Here is a 24,501-nt window from a genome sequence, read left to right as displayed (position 1 = left end):
ATGTGCAGGGGACGATGCAGTCACCTACCTCCTGCTCAGGAGCCCACAGAAGACAGCAGCCAAGGCAGGGCAGCTGCCCCTGACCAGAGCTCCTTTCCAGGGGCCCTGGGGGAAGCAGGGACAATTAGGTGCAGACCACAAAACGAGCTACCAGACCCAAGATGCTCGAGTACGCTATATGACAGCACACCACAGTAACCAGAGTGGTAGGGTCTGGGGTCAGAACCAACCTTCAGTTCTTGTCTGCCTTCCATCTAGGTATCCCCATAGTGAACCCAAAGCTTAATTAGCCTAAAGCACACCTTCCAGAAACGCATCTGGTTTTAACTTGTATATCTGACAAGAAAGAAAAATCAATTATTTTGCTAAGTAATTTGTTTCAATGGCTGATCACGTCCACTGTTGAAACACATATCCTTTGAATCTTTGAAACCTCCTAGCTTTAACATCCATTTATGTTTCCAATTATGATTGTTATCCTTTCTCTGTTAGATTATAGCTTTCTTCTTCCCCCCTCTTTTTTTAACTTCATTAGCTAGATATTACATTCACCTCTTGACCTTCTGAGAAACTAAAAAACCCCACCTCCTTATGTCTCATTATTAGAAATATTTTTCCCAGTCTTTAAATACCACAGGTCTTTTCTGCCTTTCTAATTTAGAAGGGATCCAAGTGCCTACTCAAGACAATGGAAGCACAACTGATCAAAAGATCTGGAGCTGTTCTTAAAATCTTAGTAGGGATGACCAAGCACGCAGAACTTTATCTGGATCTTCATTCCCCAACAAATTAAAGGACCATTTTTCATTTAATAATGTTGCAAGTTTAAAATATTTAAGTTTCTAGCATTTAGAAATTCAGAGAATATTTGAATCCTAAGACAACAGAAAGGATGCTAGCAATCATTATTTGAGCAAGGAAAGAAAAATCTATAAAATCATCAATTTATTTATATTTTCCAGACAGCAAAGCTCTAAATATAATATAGCCCTTGTTTTATAAATATTTAATCAGCTTAGTAACAATTAGGATCATTTCATCCCACACAGGTTACCCTACCTTTGATTAAAAACTTCAAGGAGGGAAAAAAAAAAAAAAGCTTGTTTTTTCTTGTAATCCATTTTCTTTGCTTTCTCACTCACAACGATGGGGGGGGGGGGGGAAGCCACAGCATGATCATTCAAAATTAGGTTGTAAGAAACAAATGGAGAGCACATGGCAAAAACGTTATATCCTCTTCCACATAAAATTAGCTCTTTATCACTGTGTTGCTTCCACTGTAATCCTTGAATACCTTTGAGCAAAGAGCAGTATTGATTCGAGTCAAATTATCGGACCCAAGGGACTGTGCAGAAAGGAGTGTGGGAAGATGATACAGCCTAAAACCTGAATGAGTATGTCTCATCATCCACTAATATGACCATTAGTGTGGAAAGCTGCTCAGATCCACTTTACTGCCCACTGTCTCCAACGCCTTTCTCATTCTCCCCTGTTATATTCAGAAAGAGCAAATACCTCCTCCCATCCTTTACAAGGAACGTATTCAGAGAGCAGCAATGAAAGACCCCAAAACAAGTTGTGTCCCCTGACTCCCTCAATACTGTCCTTTGTCTCACTTTAACAATGCTACTTTTAATGTACAGAACTCAGAAAATACATCCATCCATACCTGAACTCGCTGAAAAACATTACCCACCCTCACCCTCTCCATAAACACACTCCATATACTTCAAGGATTGTTGGGCTGCCTGATGGATGAGAAACCCAAGGCTTAACAGATTGCCATTATGCGAGTCAGAACTTGCAGACGTTTGCCAGCTTCAACATGTTACACCTCTACTAAAAGTGAAAGCTGCAGTTTACCCTCTTTGGGGCTTCATTTACTGCCTCACTTCTAATTCCAGATAATCAACTTCCAACAAAACTTGAAAGCCCATGCTCTCTCACCATGCAACAAAGGAAGCCAGATTGTCCTCCTGTGCTGTACACATCTGCTTTTGTACCACAACTTCTATTAGCAGATTGTTGCTTAAGAAAAACAGACTGGCAATGAGAAACAGATCAGCAGCTTGGTGTTTTTTCTACTTGTGTAACCTTTCCCAAACAGCCTTGCATTTCAATGAAGGCAACAAACGTCTGCTCTGTGCAAATACAAACATTAGATAATCCAAAAGCTGCAATGTTGTTCAAAAATTGGCTGAATGGATACAGAGAAACCAAACTAGATTGACGTTCAGATACTCAAAAATTTCTAAGTGAAATTTTTCATTTCTAAAAACCCATTTATGAAAACCCTAATATTTAAATAGTGCTTATGCAGTCAACAAATAAAGGTCATCAATCCCTCTCTTAACAGTGTTCTTTAGAGCCTACCAACACAAAATGCCGCTAGGATCTTCTGAAACCCTCTGAGGGCATCTTTTGGTGACACAGCTAAGCCCCTCTATCAGCTAGCTTCTTCAGAGAGGATTATTCCCATTCATTCCTCCCTGCCCAAACCAACTGGAAATGGTGCATTTTCATAGCGTTCGTTTTCTGCAAGTTTAACCCTGTGACACAACTCACCATGGAGCAACTGCAGAGTCACATAACAGAAACAGCAGAAACCCACCTACGGACAGGAAATCCCTTTCAGGCGAGGTATGCCACTATAGTGGCTTAGCTGTACTGTTCAACGGCATGCTTATGCTAATAGCTTCACACATGCGCTTGCAAAGAACAATGCCTAATGTGCGTGAGTACATCGTTTCCCATAAATGAGAGCGATAAGACCGTATAACAGAGGAAAATTACACTTGTTCCATTGTTCCACGATGCCAGGATGTGGTGTTAAATACTGCTGCAGTAGGAAGTCAGAAGTGTTCCAGAACACAGGAAAACACTTGGAGAAATAGGGGACTCAGACTTGAGACTGGAGAGGGGCAATCCAAGTGGAGCTGTTCAGCGCACACTCACGTGTCAGAAAACAGCTCAGGGACCACAGTCATAGGTTACCAGAAGACAACAATCTCCTCTCAGTCTTGCAATTTTCTGACCACCCTTTGAAGGATCACTCTAAGCAATAACAATAAAGAAAATCAAGCCTGAGCATTATGTCTGAATCTTGAGGTGTGTATGAAGCTTGAAGTATGTATTTTTGACAAATAGGGAATTACTCTCCTAAGGATGAGATGAAGCATGCTCTTAAAGAAACACTTTGTTTATAAATATTTTTTTAATCCTCAGAGATGGATCTATTTTGAAATTGCATTGCCATATTCCAATATGTACTTACAGGGGAACAGAAAACTGCAATTGATTTTCAAGAACATGACAATGAAAATATTTAACCTATATTGCAATATAGTTTGCAACACAGAAACTGCCTCATCATTATCATACTTACTCATGCTATAGAGCAGATTTATCATGATAAACTCTCTTGCGCATACACAGAAGTGGAAATTCACACTTCGTATTTCCTGTTGACAGTGTCATGACAGTGAAATTGAAGACTTATTAATCTATCTAGATTTTCAATACATGTAAAATATCAAAAGCTCAATTTATTTATTCAGTCCACTAAATTTCTCCAAAACAGTAAGAAACTCTCTCCCTCCCACCAAATGCCCTTCAGAACCACTATAGTCAGAGTGCGAGCTGATGGACAGAGCAAAAGCAGCAAACTTACACACAACATAACTCCCTTCCGGAGTATAATAGAGAAAAGGGAACTGAGAATTCCACAACTGTTTACTGAAAAACCCAAAACCTTGCTTTTAGTTCTTGAACCATTTTTAGGAGAGCTGTTACTTATTGATAGACCTCTCTAATACACAGTGATGCACTACCACTTGTCCTGTATCTGAGCATTGAGATTCCGCTATTGATCACGTCCTGCATTATTGACTGCAAACTTCTCCCAGAGAGCAAGAGTATGGTGTTTTTTCCTTAAAAGGACAGCATAAAAAGGAAACATGAACTCTAACTTGTTTGAAGCCGCCTCTATGAAAGTAAAATTTATTTTTGTAATCTGTACCAGTGGAGTTGACTTTAAAACACAGCTGTTCCAATTTACTTATATTTTAAATCAGGATGCACAAATATGAATAATGTTCAAAATTTAAGGTGGGAAAAGGCTAGGGCTACTCTTGTTCATATAATACGGGACAGAATTGGAAGAGCCATTAAAATCTAAATGAATAGACTTGGTCTCAGAAAAACAGAGCTGCCAAACCTATACAATATCCCTCTAAGTCAAAAGAAAAAGAAAAATCATTCTGTTCTTCTTATCCTGTGCTTTTTTTACTTTTGTTACAAATTGATTAGCATTGCACTTGAAAAGGGCTACAATTACTTTGGAAGTAGCTTAAGCAGGCATTCCCTCCCTGCCACTGTATCCTCTGTTCCTTGCAAAACTCACTCTTCAAAGCTTAATAATCTGTGACAAAAACTAAACAGTAAAAAAAAAAAAAAAGGGGGGGGGGGGGGGGGAGAGCCTGAAAACAAGGGGTTTGGGAAGAAATCCTGCAAGGAAAGGGGGAAGATACTGACAATTTTTCCATGCTCCAAAGATTGGGTCCAAGTGACATAACAACAACTACACGTCCAGCTCTTTTTATCACCTTTTGGCCAGTTTCTCTCTCTCATAAAGCTTTAAGGGTAAGTCCCAATGAGATAGACTGCAGTAGCAACATGCCGTTTTGCCAAGGGTAGAACTAAGGAACTCAGTGTAGCCTTCAGCTCTCTGCACGCTCACGTTTAGGCTAGCAGCTGATGCGGGTATGTAGTCACTGCCTGTCTTTTGTTTTTCAGAACAAGGAGAAAACACATTTTTCCCCTCCCTTGTCTGGGAAACAGGAAATACATTCTTATAAAAACTCTCCCACATACAGACTGGGCAGGAAAAAGGTGGAGTTTGGCAACGTTAAGGTTTGTTCTTCAAATGCAGACCAGTAATTATTCTAAGGTAAGCGACAGGATGGCTGGGCTTAGTAATGTTTACTCACCCTGGTGCTGCTGTTTTCAAATGTATTTATATTTCGTGCAGACTTACCCATCAATGTAAAAATCAGTTATTTTTACCTGAGTTTTCACGTGGTTAGACCCTTCTATAGACTTTCTTTACCTTTAAATAAAGGCAACAAATGCAAAGAAATACACCTTTTTAAATAACTGTACAAGTTAATTAGTTCTTAAGCTCCTTATAAAGTGGCTAGACATTTTTATCCCTATTTTATAAATGAGACTATACTGTTTCAAGTGCAGAATATAGCTCCCAGAGCACACAAGAAGTTCTACATCTCCACTTCAGAAACCATAAGCTAGTAGCAATATTGTCTTTAGCTCGGGGGGGAGGGGGAGGATCATTAGGACAGAAAAGTATGTGTGTTTTCTACGAATGTCAGTCACTTGATAACTGTAACTTGTATGTCTGGAAGGACAGATCTTCTTGTTCATCGTATGCATTCCAGGAACTTATATTAAAAACTAGTAACAAGGAAAAAATTAGCATGAACACAAAGAAGGCTCTCCACTGGAAAAAATCCTGAGATGCTGGTTTGAAACTACCTGTGTATGAGCTACCCAAAAAAAATCCTGAAATAACTTACTAAATGCAAAAGTTAAGTATCTATCTGACCGTCTTTTTTTCAGTAGCCAGAGTCTGAATGTTTCTGAGACCACGTACATCAGAAATCCAGAACCTATTTTATATAAGTATTAGAAGGCCTTTCTAGCCATTGTTCGTGGGGAAAAAAAAAACCCAACCTTAGGAAAAAATTCGAAAAGTTGAACCATGGGACCAGCTGTGGATGACACAGAAGACACTGAAGGAATACATTCATGATTGCCTATCCTCCGTGGGTACCCAAGAACATATATATAATTTGCCTTTTGTTTTTATATGGGGTGTCCTAGCCTACTTTTAAAATGCAAAATTTTGCATGAGATTACTCTTTGTAGCATGCTCTAAATTCATGAGATTACTCTTTGTAACCTGTTCCAAAATCATTCTAGGCTTAGAGCTTTTTAAAATCTTTTCATCATACAGGGATGGCACAATTTGGTAAAGACATTAACTCTTATCTAATTTAGATCCCAAATTGGTTATCCGGCAGAAAAAAAACCTGGAATGTGCTCAGTATCCAGTTCTTTCAGAGTTTATGCTGCCTGTATTAAGAAAAGCTCTAACATTCATGGAGTGCTATTAATCAGCAGCTCTCACAATGGTTTAAATCACATTTTTCTTTTCTGTAGCATGTGCCTCCAACATAAACTTGCATAATATGCTTGTGTCACATATTACTCCATCATAGCATACATACCACGACTTCCAGCTCATGCGAGTGCAGTCCATGCATGTACCCTGACGCATCCACTCTGTCAGTCCCCCTCCCTTCCCCACATGCCAAAATCCCCAGCTCTCTACCCATTCCAGGAGTCTCCAAGCATGAAAATACAACCCAGCTAGTTTTCCAGCTTGTTGGCCAGAGACAACAGGCTCTCCTGTCTTGCTCTTTGCCATAGCTGCCTACCTTTTCTTCTCTATCTCCTGAGCCTTGGATCCAGTTGCAAGGACAGTGGCAAGGAGCACACCATGCAGTTGGCTCCCATGCTAGAAAGGGGACCAGTCAGGAATTCGGGGCAGGCAAGCTCTGCAAGAAACAAACCACTCCCAGAACAGACAACCTCCTCTGGCATTACGGTGCAGGGTCCTGTGCATAACAGCTCTTACTGCACTGCTCCAATGCTCCCGGCTTCCAGGTCACCTCGGAAAGGTATCAGCATTGGTTCCAGAGTTCAAGGCACTCCCCAGAAGGCATTTCATACCTTGTGGCTTGGAAATGGCTACAGAAAGCTATTAAAAGATAATTTTCTGATCACGAAGCCTTCTCCAAAACAACAATCAGCCCCTACGCAAATCTGCCTGGTCCCTTCTATGTCGGACAACAGGAGGGAAACCAAAGAGAATGCACAGTACTCTTCCATGAAAAGAGGTGTTACAGGCCTAGAAAAATAATGTTTTGAAAACAGCATTTTTGCTTAAACTATATTCCAGAACACAAAAAAGAAAGGTCCCTCGTGACACGAATAGTCAGTACAACCAGCACAAATAAAAAAGAAATGCTCCTTTAGCAACATGGTTGATTTTGTATAAAAATCTAAGTTGCACAGTAAATGCTTGGGTAACTCTAGAGACCCCCAGTATCACCTGGCATTGTGCAAGCTAAGATGCAGCACAGAGCTCCAACTGGCCTCCTCCAAAGTGATCTTTCCCCGCTTGATGGCATCACACACTAAGTTTGGTACGTTATCCACCTTCACAGAAAGCATCTAACATCCAAACTGCTTAGTATTAGAGCGCTAAACTGGGTGGGAGTCAATCTCTCTCAAAAAGCCATATTCCAGCCACTGCGAAATCAAATTATTTTAGTGAAAAGATGGCACGAACCTGCAAAAAATCTGATTTCTTTCAGTTCCTGAATAGCTACCTTAATTTGTACTTGTTGAGGTCAGACTGAACAGTCTTTTAGAGCTGAAAAAAAAAGATTTTTTAATAATCTTAAGTGCAGTGAGAGTCCTGAGCCTATAACAAAACACAGCGTTTAACCCCATAAAAATATTTAAATATGTAGTCAATGTAGTTCCTCTTCAGAATGTTCTATGAGCCATCACTCATTACAAAAATCCCTTGACAAGCTCCATGAAATCAAATTATAATGAAAAAATTATTAAATTCCCTTCAGAAAAATGCCATGTTACTGTATCAAGAATATACTCGTAATTAAAACTGACTGGGAAAGCAAAGATTTGTCTTCGAAAAGAATAGGTTCAACACCTCTGAGTAATGTAGCTGCACCACTGCCATGAAATAAAGCTCCAAGCCAATAAAACCTGACACGCACATAAAGTCAGCACGGTGCTGTCAGCTACCTAACATTCAGCATTAGGGTCTTTCCTGCCAATGCACGACGCTTCGTTATCTTTAGCATCCATCAGCATTGCTCCTGTTCTCTCCCACACAGAATTAAGGTAAAGAACTCGCTGCTTTTTTTTTTTTTTTTTTTTAGCTGGGCTAGCAGCACCAAGCAAAGTGCTGGTTCATCCTGCATCATTGGCAGGACAAAGCTTTGAGAATGGAAGATTCTTTTAAAAAATCATTAACAGGTTTTGCTTTATTTTTCTTCCTTAGCTTTAGAGCAGACCATAATCAAGAGTCCCCTCAATACAGCTACGAGGAAAGAAACCTCAATTTACATCATCATTATTATAGGTATGGTTTGACAGTGAGTAAGGGAAGGAAACAAGCTCCCAATCTATTTTAACGGAAAGCTTGAATTCACTGAAAAAAAGCTTTTAAAATGGCTATATTTAATGTATTTGTTCATTATGCTTTCACAATAATATCCAATTTAAAAGCTCTAGTCCTCAGAGCATCTTAGAAGGACGAAGCAGAAATAAACTGTCCATTGCATATCAAGCTACTGAATCTGCAATTCACCATAACTGGTGTAAAAGTTTAGAGTTAATTTACTGCCCCTAATTATTATTAATGAGCTATAAATTGGGATGATAAATTAGTTCTGGTGTACAACAGATAAATTATATGGCTGCTTTTAGTGGGCATTTCTTACCCTGAATATATACTACCTTCATTATAAGCCCTGACCATGCTACATACTCCACAAAGCAGTTTACCTGGGGGGAGGGAGGTGGCATAGAAGGTACCAAAAAAAAAAAAAAAAAAGTTAAGCGTCTGAAGTGTTTTGTTATTCCCTGTTCTGGCCCTAGGTTGTTAATGGAACAACATCTTCATAATATTCAAATCCTAATGTGAGCATTTATCACCGCCTGAGATTCTGTATAAGAGCAAGGATGACAGTTTCCTTGGATTTGTGCCACACCATTGTTTTATATCAAGAGGTGAGATGTTTCCAGTAAGTAAATAAATACGGGGAAGGGGCCGCAGTGCACATTCTGGAGGAGTTGTGCATTAAATCTTTGCTTCTGGTAGAGCCTAATAAAATATTTGTGAAGAGTTACTGTTAGCTGCACAAAGATAAGCTATATTCCTATAGGTTATTCTTTGATTTAAATATTTCCAAAGGGTAGGAGACCGATTAGGCCAGTTTTAAGAGTATGTATTAAAATGAGCATCTTTCTATGTCACAGCCTGAGATTTTTATTTCTTAACCACTTTTTCACATAAAAACAACAAAGATTTTTCTGACTAAAATATCATCTGGCATAAAGTACTACAGTTTCAGAATTACAAGATTATTCTACACTATATGCTCCACTGATCTGAATAACTGGCTGATCAAGAGGTTACCCCCCCCCCCAAAAAAAAAAAACCCAACATTTTATATTTAAATATTTATTTTCTCAAAGTCATCTACAGCATTCACCATGAAAAAGGCCCAGTTCCAAATCCATATTTGGAACAGCTCTATTAATATAACAACAATGACTCACAGTGTGAGTTCTAATGAAATCTTCTATTTAGAACCATTATAATACTTTCCCCATATAAGGCTTACAGTTTAAATCTTTACACATACATTGTTAATGAACATAAAAATACTTAAACGACTTTTGCCTGCTCACACATGCAAAAAATCCCAAAGAAAACACATGTGAGATCATAAATTTTGTGTTGTAGGACAAATGTTACCAGAACAGCCAGGCTGAATATAGAGGACAACAGTTACAAAAATAATACCCACAATCTCTATAAAAGAAACACCATTCCTGAAGGTGATGATTAACTCAAAAGATTCAGAATTACAATTCTAGAAGGGGTTCAGTATTTTGCACCATATTTCCATCTCCCTCTACTTGGCAAATGTACTGTCACCTTCTCATGTAAGGTAGACAGTAGCAGGACTGCCCAGGATACATAAATAATGCCAAAATGTGGTGGAATTGCTGCAAATGGTAAGTTCTTGACACCAGACGGTGACAGTGAGACTACTGTCAGCCCTGCTGCTTGCTTTCAAAATCCTTGCTTTCATTGTTTTGCTGTTTTTAACTGGGATAGAGTTAACTTTCTTCACAGTATGGTGCTATGTTTTGGATTTGTGCTGAAAACAGCATTGATAATATGAAAACAGCAGGGATGTTTTTGTTACTGCTGAGCACTGCTTACACAAGTCAAGGCCTTTTCTGCTTCTCACACCACCCCACCCCACCAGCGAGTAGGATGGGGGTGCACAAGAAGTTGGGAGGGGATACAGCTGGGGCAGCTGACCCCAACTGACCAAAGGGATATTGCATACCATATGACATCATGCTCAGCATATAAATTTGGGGTAAGAAGAAGGAAAGGGGGGACGTTCAGAGTTATGGCACTTGTCTTCCCAAGTAACCGTTATGCGTGACGGAGCCCTGCTTTCCTGGAGATGGCTGAACACCTGCCTGCCAATGGGAAGGAGTGAATGAATTCCTTGTTTTGCTTTGCTTGCGTGCACAGCTTTTGCTTTCCCTGTTAAACTGTCTTTATCTCAACCCACAAGTTTTCTCACTTTTAGTCTTCTGATTCTCTCCCCCATCCCACCCAGGGGGGAGCAATCAAGTGGCTGCGTGGTGCTCAGTTGCTGGCTGGGGTTAAACCACAACAATCGTCACTCTCCTTCTCCAGCTTTTGACAGCTCCATACCCCTCACCACAGTTCCTACAGCAGAGCCAACGGTAAGGTAAGACAAGTCTTTCTCAGGCAGAGCACTGAGAAGAGCACAGCAATGGGAATCTGTACTAACGAACCTCCGACGCATAGAGCATGCGGCAGCGGTCAGGAACAGCTAGCAGCCCTTTCTGGCTCCACTGCTTGCTGTGTTTGGGGAAAAGGTGCTAGACTGAAATCCCGTCCTACTCATTTGGCTATGTCACCAAGCAGTAATGTGATGGCAAACGTGGGATGCAGGGGAGTGGAGTGGGAGACTTGGGACAAAGTATGTTATAGAGGAAAATTCTGCTGTTTGTGAATGAGAACATTTGCCACCTTTTGCTTGTCCTCAGAGGCTGTTCTCCCTCTATACACACCCAGCAGTTAGAATGTCCGCAGATCTCAGTCTACATCCAAACGCACTACTGAAATATCATCCCTGCATACACAGCAGTAACCCTCCTCCAAAAAAGAACCAAATAAGGGGCATTTTAATGACACGTGAGAAGCCACCTCACTTTGTAACTGAAGCATACTGAATGAAAATCACTGTCAGCTTCAGAAAATGGAAGAGCAAACCTGTAACTAAGTTAAAGATGAGCACAAAGGGCCAAGAAAGTACTAAGATCACTTCCAGTCAGGCAGAGTTCAGTCAGCAGTGCTGGCATACTGCATCTTGGCTTACGTTTTTTTGACACCATAAAGCATTCTGAAGAAGATTCTCCAAAAATAGATTCCCAAACCAACAAAAACTGACATGGACAATCTACATTTTTTTGCCTTAATCTGATAAATCTGTGCTATGCTTTCCAAGGATAACAGTCTGTACTGCTACCCTTAGATTTTCCCTTTTTTCATGATAGAAACTGTGGTAATTTGGGAGGACTGTAAAGCAGTTCAAACAGCTGCTTCTCCTCAGATAAGATATTTGGGTGTTCATACTACTTCTGTCTGCCAGATGAGCTATTTCAACAGGCTTTCATGAGCTGTTTGTCACATCCTTTAATGCTATTTTTCCTGCAGTTGCAATGATACTTAATAAAAAAGCCTTCTGAAGCAGACTTATTATGCTCTTTCCGATTTCTACTTTTTTGGGCAAAACTAACATAAGATATTACTTTTTCTCCTTGGCTTGCTTTGCATCAGTACAAGATGGAAACACACAAGAAAAATAAATTCTTTTTCAATTTCAGTGCTTGGCTCAAAATCAAGACTCATTAGTTTAAAGCAGTGGCTCGGAACAGAGGAAACAGATCTTGGGGCCAACAATATTTTATCAGAGTCAGTTGAGCATCCATTAATCATTAAGATACTCCTAAGTATTTTGTCCCCATCCAACTTGAATTTGTTTCAAGGCATGGGTTACTTCTGCCTTTGATTATATACAATCACCTTCATGTACACACAGTTCTGAGATGAATGCAGGGGGAAAAAAAAAAAAAAAAAAAAAAAAAAGCATCTCCACGCAGGGTAGAACTCAAAGAGCATTTTCAGAAGGAACTAGGGCAGCACCGGGCAGGAGAAGGGAGATGTCAAACTATTTGAATTCTCAGTTGAAACACCGACATCACAAGTTAAACACAAACTTTTCAAGAAGGTTGAGCACGTGCTCCTCAGCAGCATAGGCACCGACTGAGATGCTAGCTGCAAACACTGCATTTTCAAAGCTTTTACCCATGCCAGATTTCTGAATGCATGACCCAGCTATGTTCCTTTGGCACTTAAAAACATCCCAGGAAAACTTGCCACACAGCAGTTATTCAGCAGTGCAGAGTCAGGTATAGTAATGATGAGAAGATAAAAGTTATTTAATTAACATTTAAACATTTTACTTTGTGCTACATATTTGTTTCAACAAATAACCTCTTGTACATGCTGTTCAGTTTCCGTTACCATGAGTTTGGGATAGCTGCTATGCAGGAGTTGCAGAGATCATTGCTTAGTTTTAACAGTCGTCTTCAGACAGTTGTCAAGTTTCTAAAGCTGCACTGATTTAGAAAATATTGCAGACCAAGTGTACGCTGCATGGCCTTGTCAAAATTGCCATGCCAAGCACAAGAGAGTGATGAGGCATCATGTGGCTCACTGACCAGGGCCATCAGAAATCCCAATTCAGGTGCAATTTCACCTAGTAGACTGTTTATCAGTATATCCTATGATATTTGAAGCACGGTCAGCAAGTTGCCAGCTGCCCAAAGGAGCTCTTCACTTCTACAATTGCACAATCTACTTAACACTGCAGCAAAGCTTTCCTACAAGTGGGCATGGCCATTGTGAAGGCAAACCAGCATGGGCACAGCTCTGTCTGCACCGCCACAAAGGTTATAGGAATGCATAGGCCCATACACTATGATTTTAAAAGGCACAGGAAGCTTAGATCACACCACCAAAGTTCAAGCTGCGTATTTGTTTTGGGTGGGTTGAGGTCATATCTCGTGAAATGCATGCTCGGATTTACACCCTTCCTTAAACTTAAGTAATTAGGAGAAAAAGAGGACATAGATGTGTAATAGACAATATTCGTTATTTGACACCTTACCAATGTGCAAAGACTTACAGTGACTATCAGGAATTCCAAATGCTAAAGGGACAAGAGAAGACCAAAAAAAAATAGCATTTGCAAAGAGAAAAAATTATGCTGAAACAATTACAGTGCCACTGCATTTTCCACTGTCAATAAACACAGCACCAAACAAAGGGATATCTCCCAAGTTAAGATGACCTTCAAAAGAGATCATTTATAAAAAGAAACTTTGCAATGCAAAGAAATATAATCAGCACACTGCACATTAGCACATAACAGCAAAGCTGACTTAACAACATTGTCAAAGAGATGCTGGCAAGTAAGATTTCTACCTCAGTCTCAGCAAGATAAGGTAGGTCTCCTAACTCAGTGTCCTCTGATGAATCTCAGCACCAGATCCATCTCCACAAACATGTGTAACCATTACCCACTTCAAAAAGCAAGAACAAACATGCCCATGTCCAGCGCGGCCTGCTCAAAGAATACCTATAAATCACTGTTTCTAAGTGAAACTCTGGATTTTACATGTGTTTCCAGTTTGTATGCGTACAGTTCTTACACTAGTGTCAATTGAGGTACAATGGAACAGGAGAAAGGCTAGGCAGGGGGACCTTTTTGCTGGTATTAGGTTTTGAAAACATTTTCAAGTATCTTAGCTCCCCTTGCAGTCTTCCTCCTCCTTTATGAGTTTACAAGTGCAATCAGAGCCTGACCAAACCATACCCAAAGAAAAAGCTAATTATTGTGATGACTCTTGCTACAGTTCCTTGTTTACAAGCAAAATTAAAAACAAGAATCAAGATTTTCCTGAAAACTGGATCAATTATCTGCAGTTTTAGGGAGTACCTTATGATGTCAAAGACAGAACTATTAAAAGGAAAAGTTAGTATCTTTATGCAAAAGATGTACGGGTCTTCACATAACCCCTGTATCCTAAAGATTGGGCTTCTCCAATCACCCTTCTTGGTTGCCTCATCCAAGATACCAGCATCATCTAAAACAAAAACACTATCTAGAGCTTGATAAACAAATCTGCAAGAACTTAATGAGTTAGGCATCGTTTATTTACTTCAAGAACATCTGGATACAGTATGTAAGGAGAACAAGAAGTTGCACTTCTGTTTTAACAGTTGAGGGTTTAAACAGAATTCTTGTTCTCCCTCACAACTGCTAAGTTACACCCTTTAACGTGAACATCCTGCAAATTCAACAGCTCCAGTTTACAAAATATGATTCGATACAGTAGGAAGGTGCCAAACATAGTGACTCTTGATGTAAAGAATTCCCTCCTATTGCTCTTGATGCACAACTTCTATGTTTTAACATTATTAAACATTTAGCACACCACCACCTTGTCTGATTCAGAGTATACTTGGGAAGTTTATCACTATACTGCACAGTTACGTCTCTGAACACGCTGATTATCTTGAGGTACTCATATTTGGCTGTACAAACCACCTGCCTTTTTTTTTTAAAAAAAAAAAAAAAAAAAAAAAAAGAGAGAGAGAAGCTCAGTTTCATGCACTACACTGTAAACAGTAATCCCACAGTAACTATGTCCTCACCATGTGCAGGTACCTGCTGCAGCAGTGTTTGTATTTGTCCTACAACATTCCACCCCAATGAGCTCCTCTCTCCCAAAGTGACCTGTGCTACAGGGTGCCGTTCCACCTGACAAGTGGAACACACTGTCCCAAACAAAAACCCCTAAAGATCAAAACAAGCCTTTCTGCTGACACACCAAAAGTTTAGGCTAAACAGGAAAACACACTCGAAGCTCTTTTTCCATTACGTTGCATTATTAAACCATCTAGGCAAGAGATAAACATAAAAGGAATTTCTTTAATTAGATAAATTCACTCCTCAGCATCTGTTGTTTAATAGAGCAAAGCACATCAGCATGTTAGAATCAGATAATATTGGAGTCTCCCACAAACTCACAGTTGAAGCTTCTTTTTCATGCAAGCATTTGGGTGCCACTGGTTTTACTCACTGTAATACAACACTTCCAGTTAAATGCTTGCCGTAAAATGTTATGCCAGGTATGCACTGGGCCACAACAAGTGAAATTCCTTAAAATGATTATGCAGCATCTTGCAAGTTAGAACAAGGCAGAACAGATGCACAGGGTGATCTTGCACAACTTAAGGGAAATAAGTTCTATACTATGCATTCATTTTTAATAAACCTCAAATCAATTAAAGATTGTGCTTCCCATAACTAAAATCTAAAATATTCCTTTAACATAAGCAATATCCATTATATTTTGCATTTCAGCACCATTTCTTAATTGACTCTAAATTAAGATAATCTCTCAAAGGGTCAAAAACCTCTGCCAAAAAAAACCAAGTTAATGCTAATATATTCTTAACCTCTATCTACTACAAACTCAATCCCATTGAGTGACAAACTCATCTTACAGCTTAGAACCAAATACTGTAAGGTAGTAACTTTCAATTATGTTTGATTTTGTATGCAGTCAGATAACAGAATTTTTATTACAGTTATAAAGAAAATCTAGAGATAAGCCAGGAAGATGTTAGCATCCATCTACTTTGCCGTAAAAAAAACCTAATCCAAATCTAACCTAAAATTTGTTTAAAATCAAATTTAAACATATATTGGCAAAGCAAAGGTCCCTTCTAAGTGGCACTGTGCAAGACAGTGCAGGCAAAAACAGTGCAGACCAGCTGAAGAACACTGCCAAAGTATTTCCTATCTGATCTGCTTGCACTGCTATATGCCTCTCTTGTGCAGAGATTGCCCATCAAGTTTGCAATGGACCAGCAACTAGGCAGTTTTGAGCCAGTCTGCACACTTGTACTCTGAAATATATCTGGGCTTTTCAGGAATGCAGCACTAAGCCAACTGCACCATGAAGCACTTATCACAATGCTTACTCAGTACAGAAGGTTAAAAGCAGCAGCAAAGTAAAATGACACTCCAAGACTAACAACTTTCTTCATTCGTCAAGTCACCTGCCAGGTACTAATAAACAGTTAACACAGTGCCATGGAAGTACAAGTCCTCTTCAGTTCAGGTATGCTGTGCTGAGAAATAAAACTTATATCGTATGAAGACATAGAAGAATCTGCTTTAATGAGATCAAATGCAATTATTTAAAAAAAAAAAAAAAAACCACTTTCACCTGAAAATTCTCTTATTTTCAATTATTACAAAAAGATTCCTTACACAAGGAATATCTAGTTAGTTATCTTCTTTACAGTGATGGTATATTGTCTGTTACTGAGGAGGATTTAACAGTAATCAGAGAGAAAAAAAAACCACACCAGTATTTTTAAACCCACAAAAACTAGTGAAGTAACTCAGTAGTTTTAAGCACTTCAAACTAAACTAATTTTTTAGACTGACTGAATTTAAAGTAATTTGTATTCCCTATCAGGGAGCATCACATTTAATGAGTTTAGCTCTTGTTCATATCAAAACCATGGGGTGTTTGCTGGCAAATGCTTAAAATAATTAACACAGGCATCTCTTTGGGAATCACACAGTTCCTAATGCTTTGGTGGTTTTACTCAGCAGATCCACCTCATTTTAACACACAGACAACTATAACCTGCCCCCACCAAATGCACACACTTTAAAAGCAAATCTAACAAAATGTAGAAGAAAGCAAGCTAAATAAACTGCATATTTCATATGCTGCAATCCTCCACTCTTTTTGAGACAAAAGACTTGGTCATTATTTCATGTACCCCGTCATTAGAAAGAAAAATAAAGGCTTCCGTTTTCACGTGGTTTTAACGATGAAGATTCAAAAGAGGATGCAGGCTCTTTCTTACCCGTTCAGCGTGTATGAACCATTCCTCTTGAGTCTCATACTTGCAGATAAGAATCTTAGGAAAAAATCCAGAATGAGGTGGTTTGTCTTCTGCTAGACCAGAATACAGGCACCTGTTTGGTGGTTGTGCTTTTTGTTCACCAGGGGATCTCTTTCCTGTTTCTCTGAGTCATCAGTGAGGAACAATGCAAAACCACCACCAGAGCCACTTAGCAGGAAGCCCAGAGGAAACTGCCTGCAGCCAAACCAGAGTCCGGAGGTGTAAAATCTCCCCAACACCTCTGACAAAATCTGGGAGCTCACCAAGGAAAAGTAGCAAAAATTCATGGAGAAGGGGTTTTAAAAAAAAAAAAAAAAATACCTTAACTGGTCCCTGCATGTGCAAGAATAAATCTTGCAGAAAGCTGTGTTTTATTGGTGAGCTGCTCTTCTTCCAATTAGTCTGAAAGCAGCTTTAGATGTATTCCCTCCTTCTCACAAGCCCTGCTGTGACTATCACTTAAGTATTCAGCACTACTCTCAGAGCACAAGGCAACTAAACAAGAAGCCCTAAATAACAAATACTCAGACTTTTTCGTGTTTTTTCTCACCCTAATATCAAGTTGGAAACTACACATGTGGAAAGGGACACACAATTAGTGGTTAAGAGGTTTATAAAGTTAAAAACAGGCAGATCTAAAGTCACGCTCGAATGCTACAGAGAAAGATATCCTCTAGCAGTCCAGTCCTGGGCAGGCTGCCCTGCATAAATCACACGATCGCACTGTCTCCCGATGAGGCTGTTTTCCTTCCCTTTCTGTTCACCCTACCATTCCCTGATAGCTGTGAACTAAGCAGATGCACAGCTTAACGTCTGGACCAGAGGGGTGAATCTACCACACAAAGCAAAAATTACTCCAAATAATTGCTGATCATTTACTGCCTGTGAGCAAATCGACACTGACTCAAGTAATAAATCACATGAAAAACATTTTTAACAATGAATGTTGAAATGACTGTCACTTGTGGCCTAGGTGAAACTACTGTAGGATACTGGGAAAACTGCACGATAGCCAAATATAAAGATTAAATATTTACTACCTAAACAGAGGGAAGCAATGGGTAGGGTCCCACAGAACTCTGGCTTGAGTAAAACATTATTCTGTATTTTAATGGCCCAATTGTCTTTAGACAATATGTTTGTCAAGCTGAATTTTCATCTTGATCCCATCTTTGCATTGTTCTTTCAGATTTATCATCTGAAAATTTAACAGTTATAGAAAAACAGCCTAAAAATAGGAGAATTGCTTGTTTTCTTTCTAGGTGCCTGAGTTTATGGAGTTAGGTGTAATCAAGTATACCTGCATAGGCACTGATCAGATCACATATGGTGAGAGAAAAAGGGGTTACAATGAATTACAGGCTGAAGAAATCAACAACGTCGTACTGTTGATAAAAGGCAATGAGACTGAGCTGTACAAATATGCTCCGTCTGCAAGATAGAAAGTAATTCTCAGCATCTATCAGGCCTCATCTGGAGTACCATGCCCAGCCCTTGGCACCCTACTTGAAGACAGATGTAGAATTAGCTGGAGCCCAGGGAGCACCAAGAAGAATATTGTCTCTCTCACAGAGGAGAAAACTGAGGGAGGAAAACAACATAACACTTTCCAAGAATGTAGAACACTGCTGTAAAGAGAAAGGAAACATAACGTTCTTCCCGCTCTATCCATCACAAAGGGACTTGAATTAAGCAAGAAATAAACCAGGTTTGTATCAGATTTTTTTGTTTGAGGGGTTTTTTTTGTTGGTAGGGTTTTGTTTGTTTGTTTGTTTTATAAGTACAGGAACAGCTTACAGAGTCTCCATTATTGCAGACCTTTGAGACGATCTTGTTCTAGAGCTGGGGACTGACTAGGTGACCTCTACAGGTGTGTCTCATCCCTAGCTTTTTATGATTTGCTTCCATTGCTAGCTGGAAGAAAATGAAAATTGTGCTGTGTAACCACATGAGGCAAACTAGCTCAAGTCAAACCAGACTAGAGCATGCTTTAGATTTTTTTCCTCAGAATAAATTATACTGGCCAGGACTGCAAATAGGTCTGATACATTACCACCACAGTGGTAGCAGCACTCTGCTTTTATCATATACATCATGGGAAAGAATTACACTTCATGTACTTCTCAACCATCAGCTTTGCAAAGATCCTGCCTACATGCTGGCTGGCACCAGGGCCTGATTCTTCCAGTTGCTATGGTCAGGCACTGCTGTCCCTCAGGAGTGAGTGAAGATTCACTATGGCCACAGAAGAACCAGAAGTTCTGCTAGCAGCTACTTGCCAGCGCTGGATAAAGCAGAGACACATTCTTGGAAGCTTATCAAAGAAAACTAGGACAATTTATTTGGTTAATAATTTAGAGAAGAAAAAATAGTTAAAGCTAATAAATAAAAAATTTTATGTAAAGATAATTTCTAAACACTCTGCAAACCCAGAATCAAATCAAAACTTGAACTCAGTTTTCTTCTTGGAAGCACAGATTTCTGGGGAAAAGTTTCTGGAAAGGTGGTCTTAAACCCAGGCTCAGAGTAAATCTGTTATGTCTTCAGTTTTAATTGAAATAAATCATGCCCCACTGAAAAGATGCATCTGACAGTATAATTAAAGCACATATGACACTGGGTTTTTTTGAGTATCTACTAATTTGCATTGGAAGTGCACCAGCAATATGGAACACAAGAGCTATCATGAGGTGGTGTCTGATGACTAATATTTAATAGCAGTTGAGTACTGTTGTAAACTGGAGAATCGCCATTTTTGTAATTTTAAAAAAGCAGACCTTTCCACAGCTTTTTTAAGCTCCTTTCTCAATGCAAAATGTAAGCAATGTACCCATGGATTTTCTGAGCATTTTGTTTTTATTGGCTACCTAATTTCTTAAAAATAAGTTTCTGCATTCTGTTGCTGCAAGCAGCTACTGTTTTATCCAAACTCTACTTCTGCCAAACGACATCAATGCTTTTTTCTTTTTCACTTCCCCATGCTCTTTCAGGGATTACAGCAGCACAAGGGTATGTGTTCTTTAACATCTGCATCTGAAAACTATTATAGGAAACCAGCAACTAAATATAAACTGTCCAATCGGAGCCAGAGCCAGCCACATTGATGCTGGGATCCCAAAATGCTATCATGGGCAAAAGAGCTTACCACAGAAACACAGTGAAAGCCTACTTGCCAACAGAACTGCTTCAGAAACAATGAATTCCTGCTTCAGAGAGGTCTTCTGGAGAAATGTGTTTGGTTAACAAAGATAAAAACCCCTTATTTTTAGTCAACATGAAAATAAAGACGATAAACTCGCTGCAGTAGGCAACTCTATGGTGAGGCAATACGCTATACACATTATCTCCTACAGTCTTTTCAATTAGCTACCCTTAAAGAAAACTTTTTCTCCCCTCTCTCCCTACACGTACACATTCCAGAGAGCATACACAAGCTGAATCATCATTACTGTGGTGAAAACAATGGGAGGAGGGAAAACATCTTTATGTCTCCTTATGATCCCTTCTGACAAATAAAACATTCTTACAGCCCACTTCTCTTTCATTCCTTTCCCCAAGCAGAATCCTTAAACTTTAGCATGGATTGTTTGTTCCCAGGCTAAACATTCATCCAATTGCTGCTCTGCTTCTGAGGCGAATTTCAACAGGTCCATTTGGCCCAGTTATTCTGGACATTAGTTCAAAGTACAGTTCTTTAGATAACAGAAATTAGTATGGATGATTTACCATTTTCAACCATCTCCCTGCCACTTTGTGCTTTGAAAACAGCATTAAAAGATCTCTGTTTCAATTACTATTAAAAAACCAATTCTCCATTTAATAAGGAAACGTACATGTCAAGTAAAAAGCCGGGTACAGAAGAGAATAGCTAGTCCTCTACTACTTGGAAAGACTTACAGTACACTCAGAGCTTAATTATTCATCCAGGGGGAGTTTTGCATATGAATGAAACATCTTTCTACATCTAAAAAGAAACACTCACTAGCAACCTCAGTTCTCCACATCTGGCCAGGAAAAAGAGGAGACAGTGTGCCCATATGTACCCTATTTTCCAGAGCCATGGCTTTTTCACAAGCGTTAAAGTTACTTCTACATCATTTAGTGTTATTTTATACATGTATCCTTGACCCATTCCCTCCAATGTTTTTGAAAAATCTATTTGAATTTGTCCCAGTATTGAAGAGAACAATTTACTCCCTTTCTTCTGGAAAATATCCACTAACCTAATGCTTAACCTTGTTTTCTACTGTCTTGCATCATAACTTGCACTTAAGGGCTGGCCAAGTTAATTCCTGAGATAATCAGTGAAACACTGAATTGTTACAAGAAACAAATTTGAGTCTACTTTTCTGGTCTGATTATACACTTACAGCACTTTGTATTAGTTCATATATCACACAAGGCTCCAAACAGCAGGTCTGTCAGGTTCACTTCTACTTAACTACTTAGCTAATTCAGGCTTAATTTAAACACTGATATTAAAGAAACAAGGAGCTTACAGGTCAACATCAATTGTTGCTGGATAGGGAATGAAAAAGTAAAAGAAGAAGAGAACAGGAAAATTGACTCTGAGACGTAGCTGGAAATAAACGTTTTCCCCAAATTCTGCTAATTCATTCTGCACATGAACATAGTGCTGCCTCAGCTTCAGAGCTGAAGGGATTTCTTTGCCAAAGCTGTAAAGAAATCCCATTTCAGTGGGGGTTTTGGCTTAGTATTGAGAAGAAGAAAAAAAAACTGTGGGGATACTACAATGGTCAATATACAAATGAAAGCTGTATCACATTCCCTATATACAAACAGAAAGCCGTAACACATGAGAAGTCTTTAATTTGCTTTTTAAGAGAAGATTGTTTTTTAAATGAATACAACAGCCAGTCCTGATTTAAGGCAAAGATGACAGCAGCACTGAAAGGGTTATTGCAAGCACTTCATAATAAGCAAAACAGGACAGTGTTGGAGAAAGTTACAGAACTGAAATAACAGAAAAGCAATCCGCCTGGAAACGGAAAAGGGTGGGTGAGCAGTCTCTACCGGACGAGGGCAAAAGCCAGGGTTTATAAATTTAGAAAAAAATACATACCCACACAAAACTTCTCAAGTAAGAGGCTAGGAAGAAAAAAGAAAAAAAAAAAAAAAACCACCAACCACACAACATTTTACAAGGCCTTTATATAAATTATGCCTGATCATTCTTAATGGACATCTGCCCATGGCTTAGTACAGGAAAGGCCAAGCTTTCAGCGTGTGCCAGACTGTCTGAAACACAAACCTTTGGTACACTGCCTGCTTTGATCCCCGACTTTTTGGTTTTGCAGTTTCCTGGACATAGGTTTGGAGTGAACAGACAGATTGCTCTTTGGAAGGGCTGTCCAAAAGAGTTAATGTAATGCAAGTTTGGTATCAGACTTCACAGCACTTGATTGCATTATTTTTAACTTATCTTAAATGATTTCTAGGTTTTAAAAACAGAAGCAACTACACAGAATTTAATAATTAGTTTCAGTGTTAAATAGAGGTCCTTACACAGGGTTGACAAAGTACTGTGGCAAAATAAATTTTTCAGTGAGGTGGAAGTTGCCCTGCTTCATGCAGATGGGCATTAAGACCAGCCACGTGGACAACAATTACATAAATAACTGTGGTAAATGGCTGTAGAGCATGAAGACCCCCCTTCAGATCAGCCCTCAAAACTTTGTCCATCTCAAAGGAAGGCTCATAAAGTAACATAATAAAGAGTAAGAGAAGATTGATGTTCTTGGCAAGAGCAGCAAGCAGGTAATTTAGAGCAGGCACTGCCCCTTCAGTCCGAGAACAGGAAACAACTGTATGACTTAACCAAAATGCCCCACCCAAGAAGTCCCAGTCGGTATAAAAGTCTCTGCTGCAAAATTTAGCTAATGATACAATCCAGGAGAAGTGTGTAAGTACCACCGAGGGAGAACAGGAGAGAAATTTCTGAGAGACTTTAGCTAAAATTAACTACACACGATCAGGCACATACGAATCCCTGAAGCCTATAAAACAAGCAGAAAGAAAAAGTAGTTAAGTTTTCTACTGCATGACTTGCTGCTTTTCTTTTACCTCTTTTTAAAAATTTAGCTAAGTGGTCTCACACTAAGGTGCTAAAAGCTACAAGCAATTATTCTACTAAAAAAAGTTTAAAACTAGATTGGTTTTGTTAATAATGAAAACGTACCCAGATTCCAATACAGAAAGCTGGTATTCCACAAGTAAAACTTTTGTTTCCTTTAACAAAGGAAAGGAAGAAAAATCCTTTAAATATTAAAAAGGGCTGTAATTTCGGTCAAATACAGAACAAATAATTAAAAACGAGGTATCAGGAAATACAATTGGATAATAAGGGTATAGATTTTACAAGACAGACTGCATGCCATATATAGGTTAGTGAGTACAACAGGTAGTAAGATATACAACTACTATGTGCTTGGTCATTAAAATATTTTTAATCTGAAAAAAATGAAAAGTGTCAGGCCCTTACTCTGAATCTCCTTTTAAACTTGATTATGAGCTTGCCCTTGCACATCCTCCCCAGCGTCCTCAAAGATTCATTCATCTCTTCCATTACTATCCTTGCCACTGCATGGACTGATGGGACTCTAGAATGCTACTCCCGCACTAGAGTAAAGGAATTTCATTTAAGTCTCAAGTTCAGACTGCAGATGCAGATTCTTATTGCTAAATATTATAAATTTAAGAAAGTTATTTGCTTAAGAAGTTTAACATTTACACCTGCAAAAGAAGACAAATCTGCCAGCCACTAAGTTGTTTTTTTGCAGTTCCTAATTCAGATGGGTCCGAAAGATCTGTGCAAAAATGCTTACTTGGGAAGGGAAACACTGATCAACTCTCTGCAATTTAGTACCCGGTACAAATCTAAACAAGCACACACTTCTGCACCCATGGAATATAGTTGGCTTTGACCAAAGGGATTATGTGTGGGAAATGAGGCTTGTGAGTAGTGCAGATGAGGGGGTGGGACACCAAAGGTTAGCAAAAAAACATGTAAAGCCAAGTACATATATTACAGGAAGACAACTATAATCAGAAACTTTAAACTAATCTATCAGTTGCTGACTGGTATGAAAAGAGGAGAAAAGTGGAAAATTGAACATTTCAGAATAAATTCTGATCACAAAAATTATCATCCTGCATTTGTAGAGTCACTTATCAGTCATGCTTTATATTATATACCTTCACAGAGAAGACAATTAATTTACTATCTCAAAACAAATAATTGTTTTTGCAGATTATCCTGTACTTCTAAATTAACGCACATAATGAAACAGCTTCTCTGAAATTAAGTGCAGAGTGAAAAATACCATGCATGTCAATGGCAAAGGCAGCAACATAAATCATGTGAACACTGGCTTTTTAGGTGATCCTAACAAAGCCCTTACCAAATTGGATTTCAGCTGCTGCTACTCTGGTTTTTGCATGACCCTGAATGTACAACAAAAAAAAAGTCC

At 39.0% G+C, this 24,501-nt stretch overlaps 1 protein-coding gene across 3 annotated transcripts in view; it reads right to left on the bottom strand.

The window, feature by feature from the left end:
- The window catches only part of MOB2 (MOB kinase activator 2), a 122,273-nt gene that overhangs the window by 45,165 nt on the left and 52,607 nt on the right, over positions 1-24,501 (bottom strand). Inside the window, exon 1 of one of the 3 annotated variants that reach the window (XM_075502344.1) lies at positions 16,973-17,025. The exons of the other annotated variants lie outside the window; for them this stretch is intronic. Within the exon in view, the coding sequence (XP_075358459.1) occupies positions 16,973-17,010 (38 nt within the window). The 5' untranslated portion in view covers positions 17,011-17,025. Of the gene's footprint in view, positions 1-16,972; positions 17,026-24,501 lie in introns of those variants that run through there. 3 annotated transcript variants of the gene reach the window in all.

This window comes from Mycteria americana, chromosome 5 (assembly GCF_035582795.1).
Source record: "Mycteria americana isolate JAX WOST 10 ecotype Jacksonville Zoo and Gardens chromosome 5, USCA_MyAme_1.0, whole genome shotgun sequence".
In the NCBI taxonomy this organism is placed as follows: domain Eukaryota; kingdom Metazoa; phylum Chordata; class Aves; order Ciconiiformes; family Ciconiidae; genus Mycteria; species Mycteria americana.
Note: the sequence above shows the minus strand (reverse complement) of the source record. Positions and strands in the feature narration are given on the sequence as shown.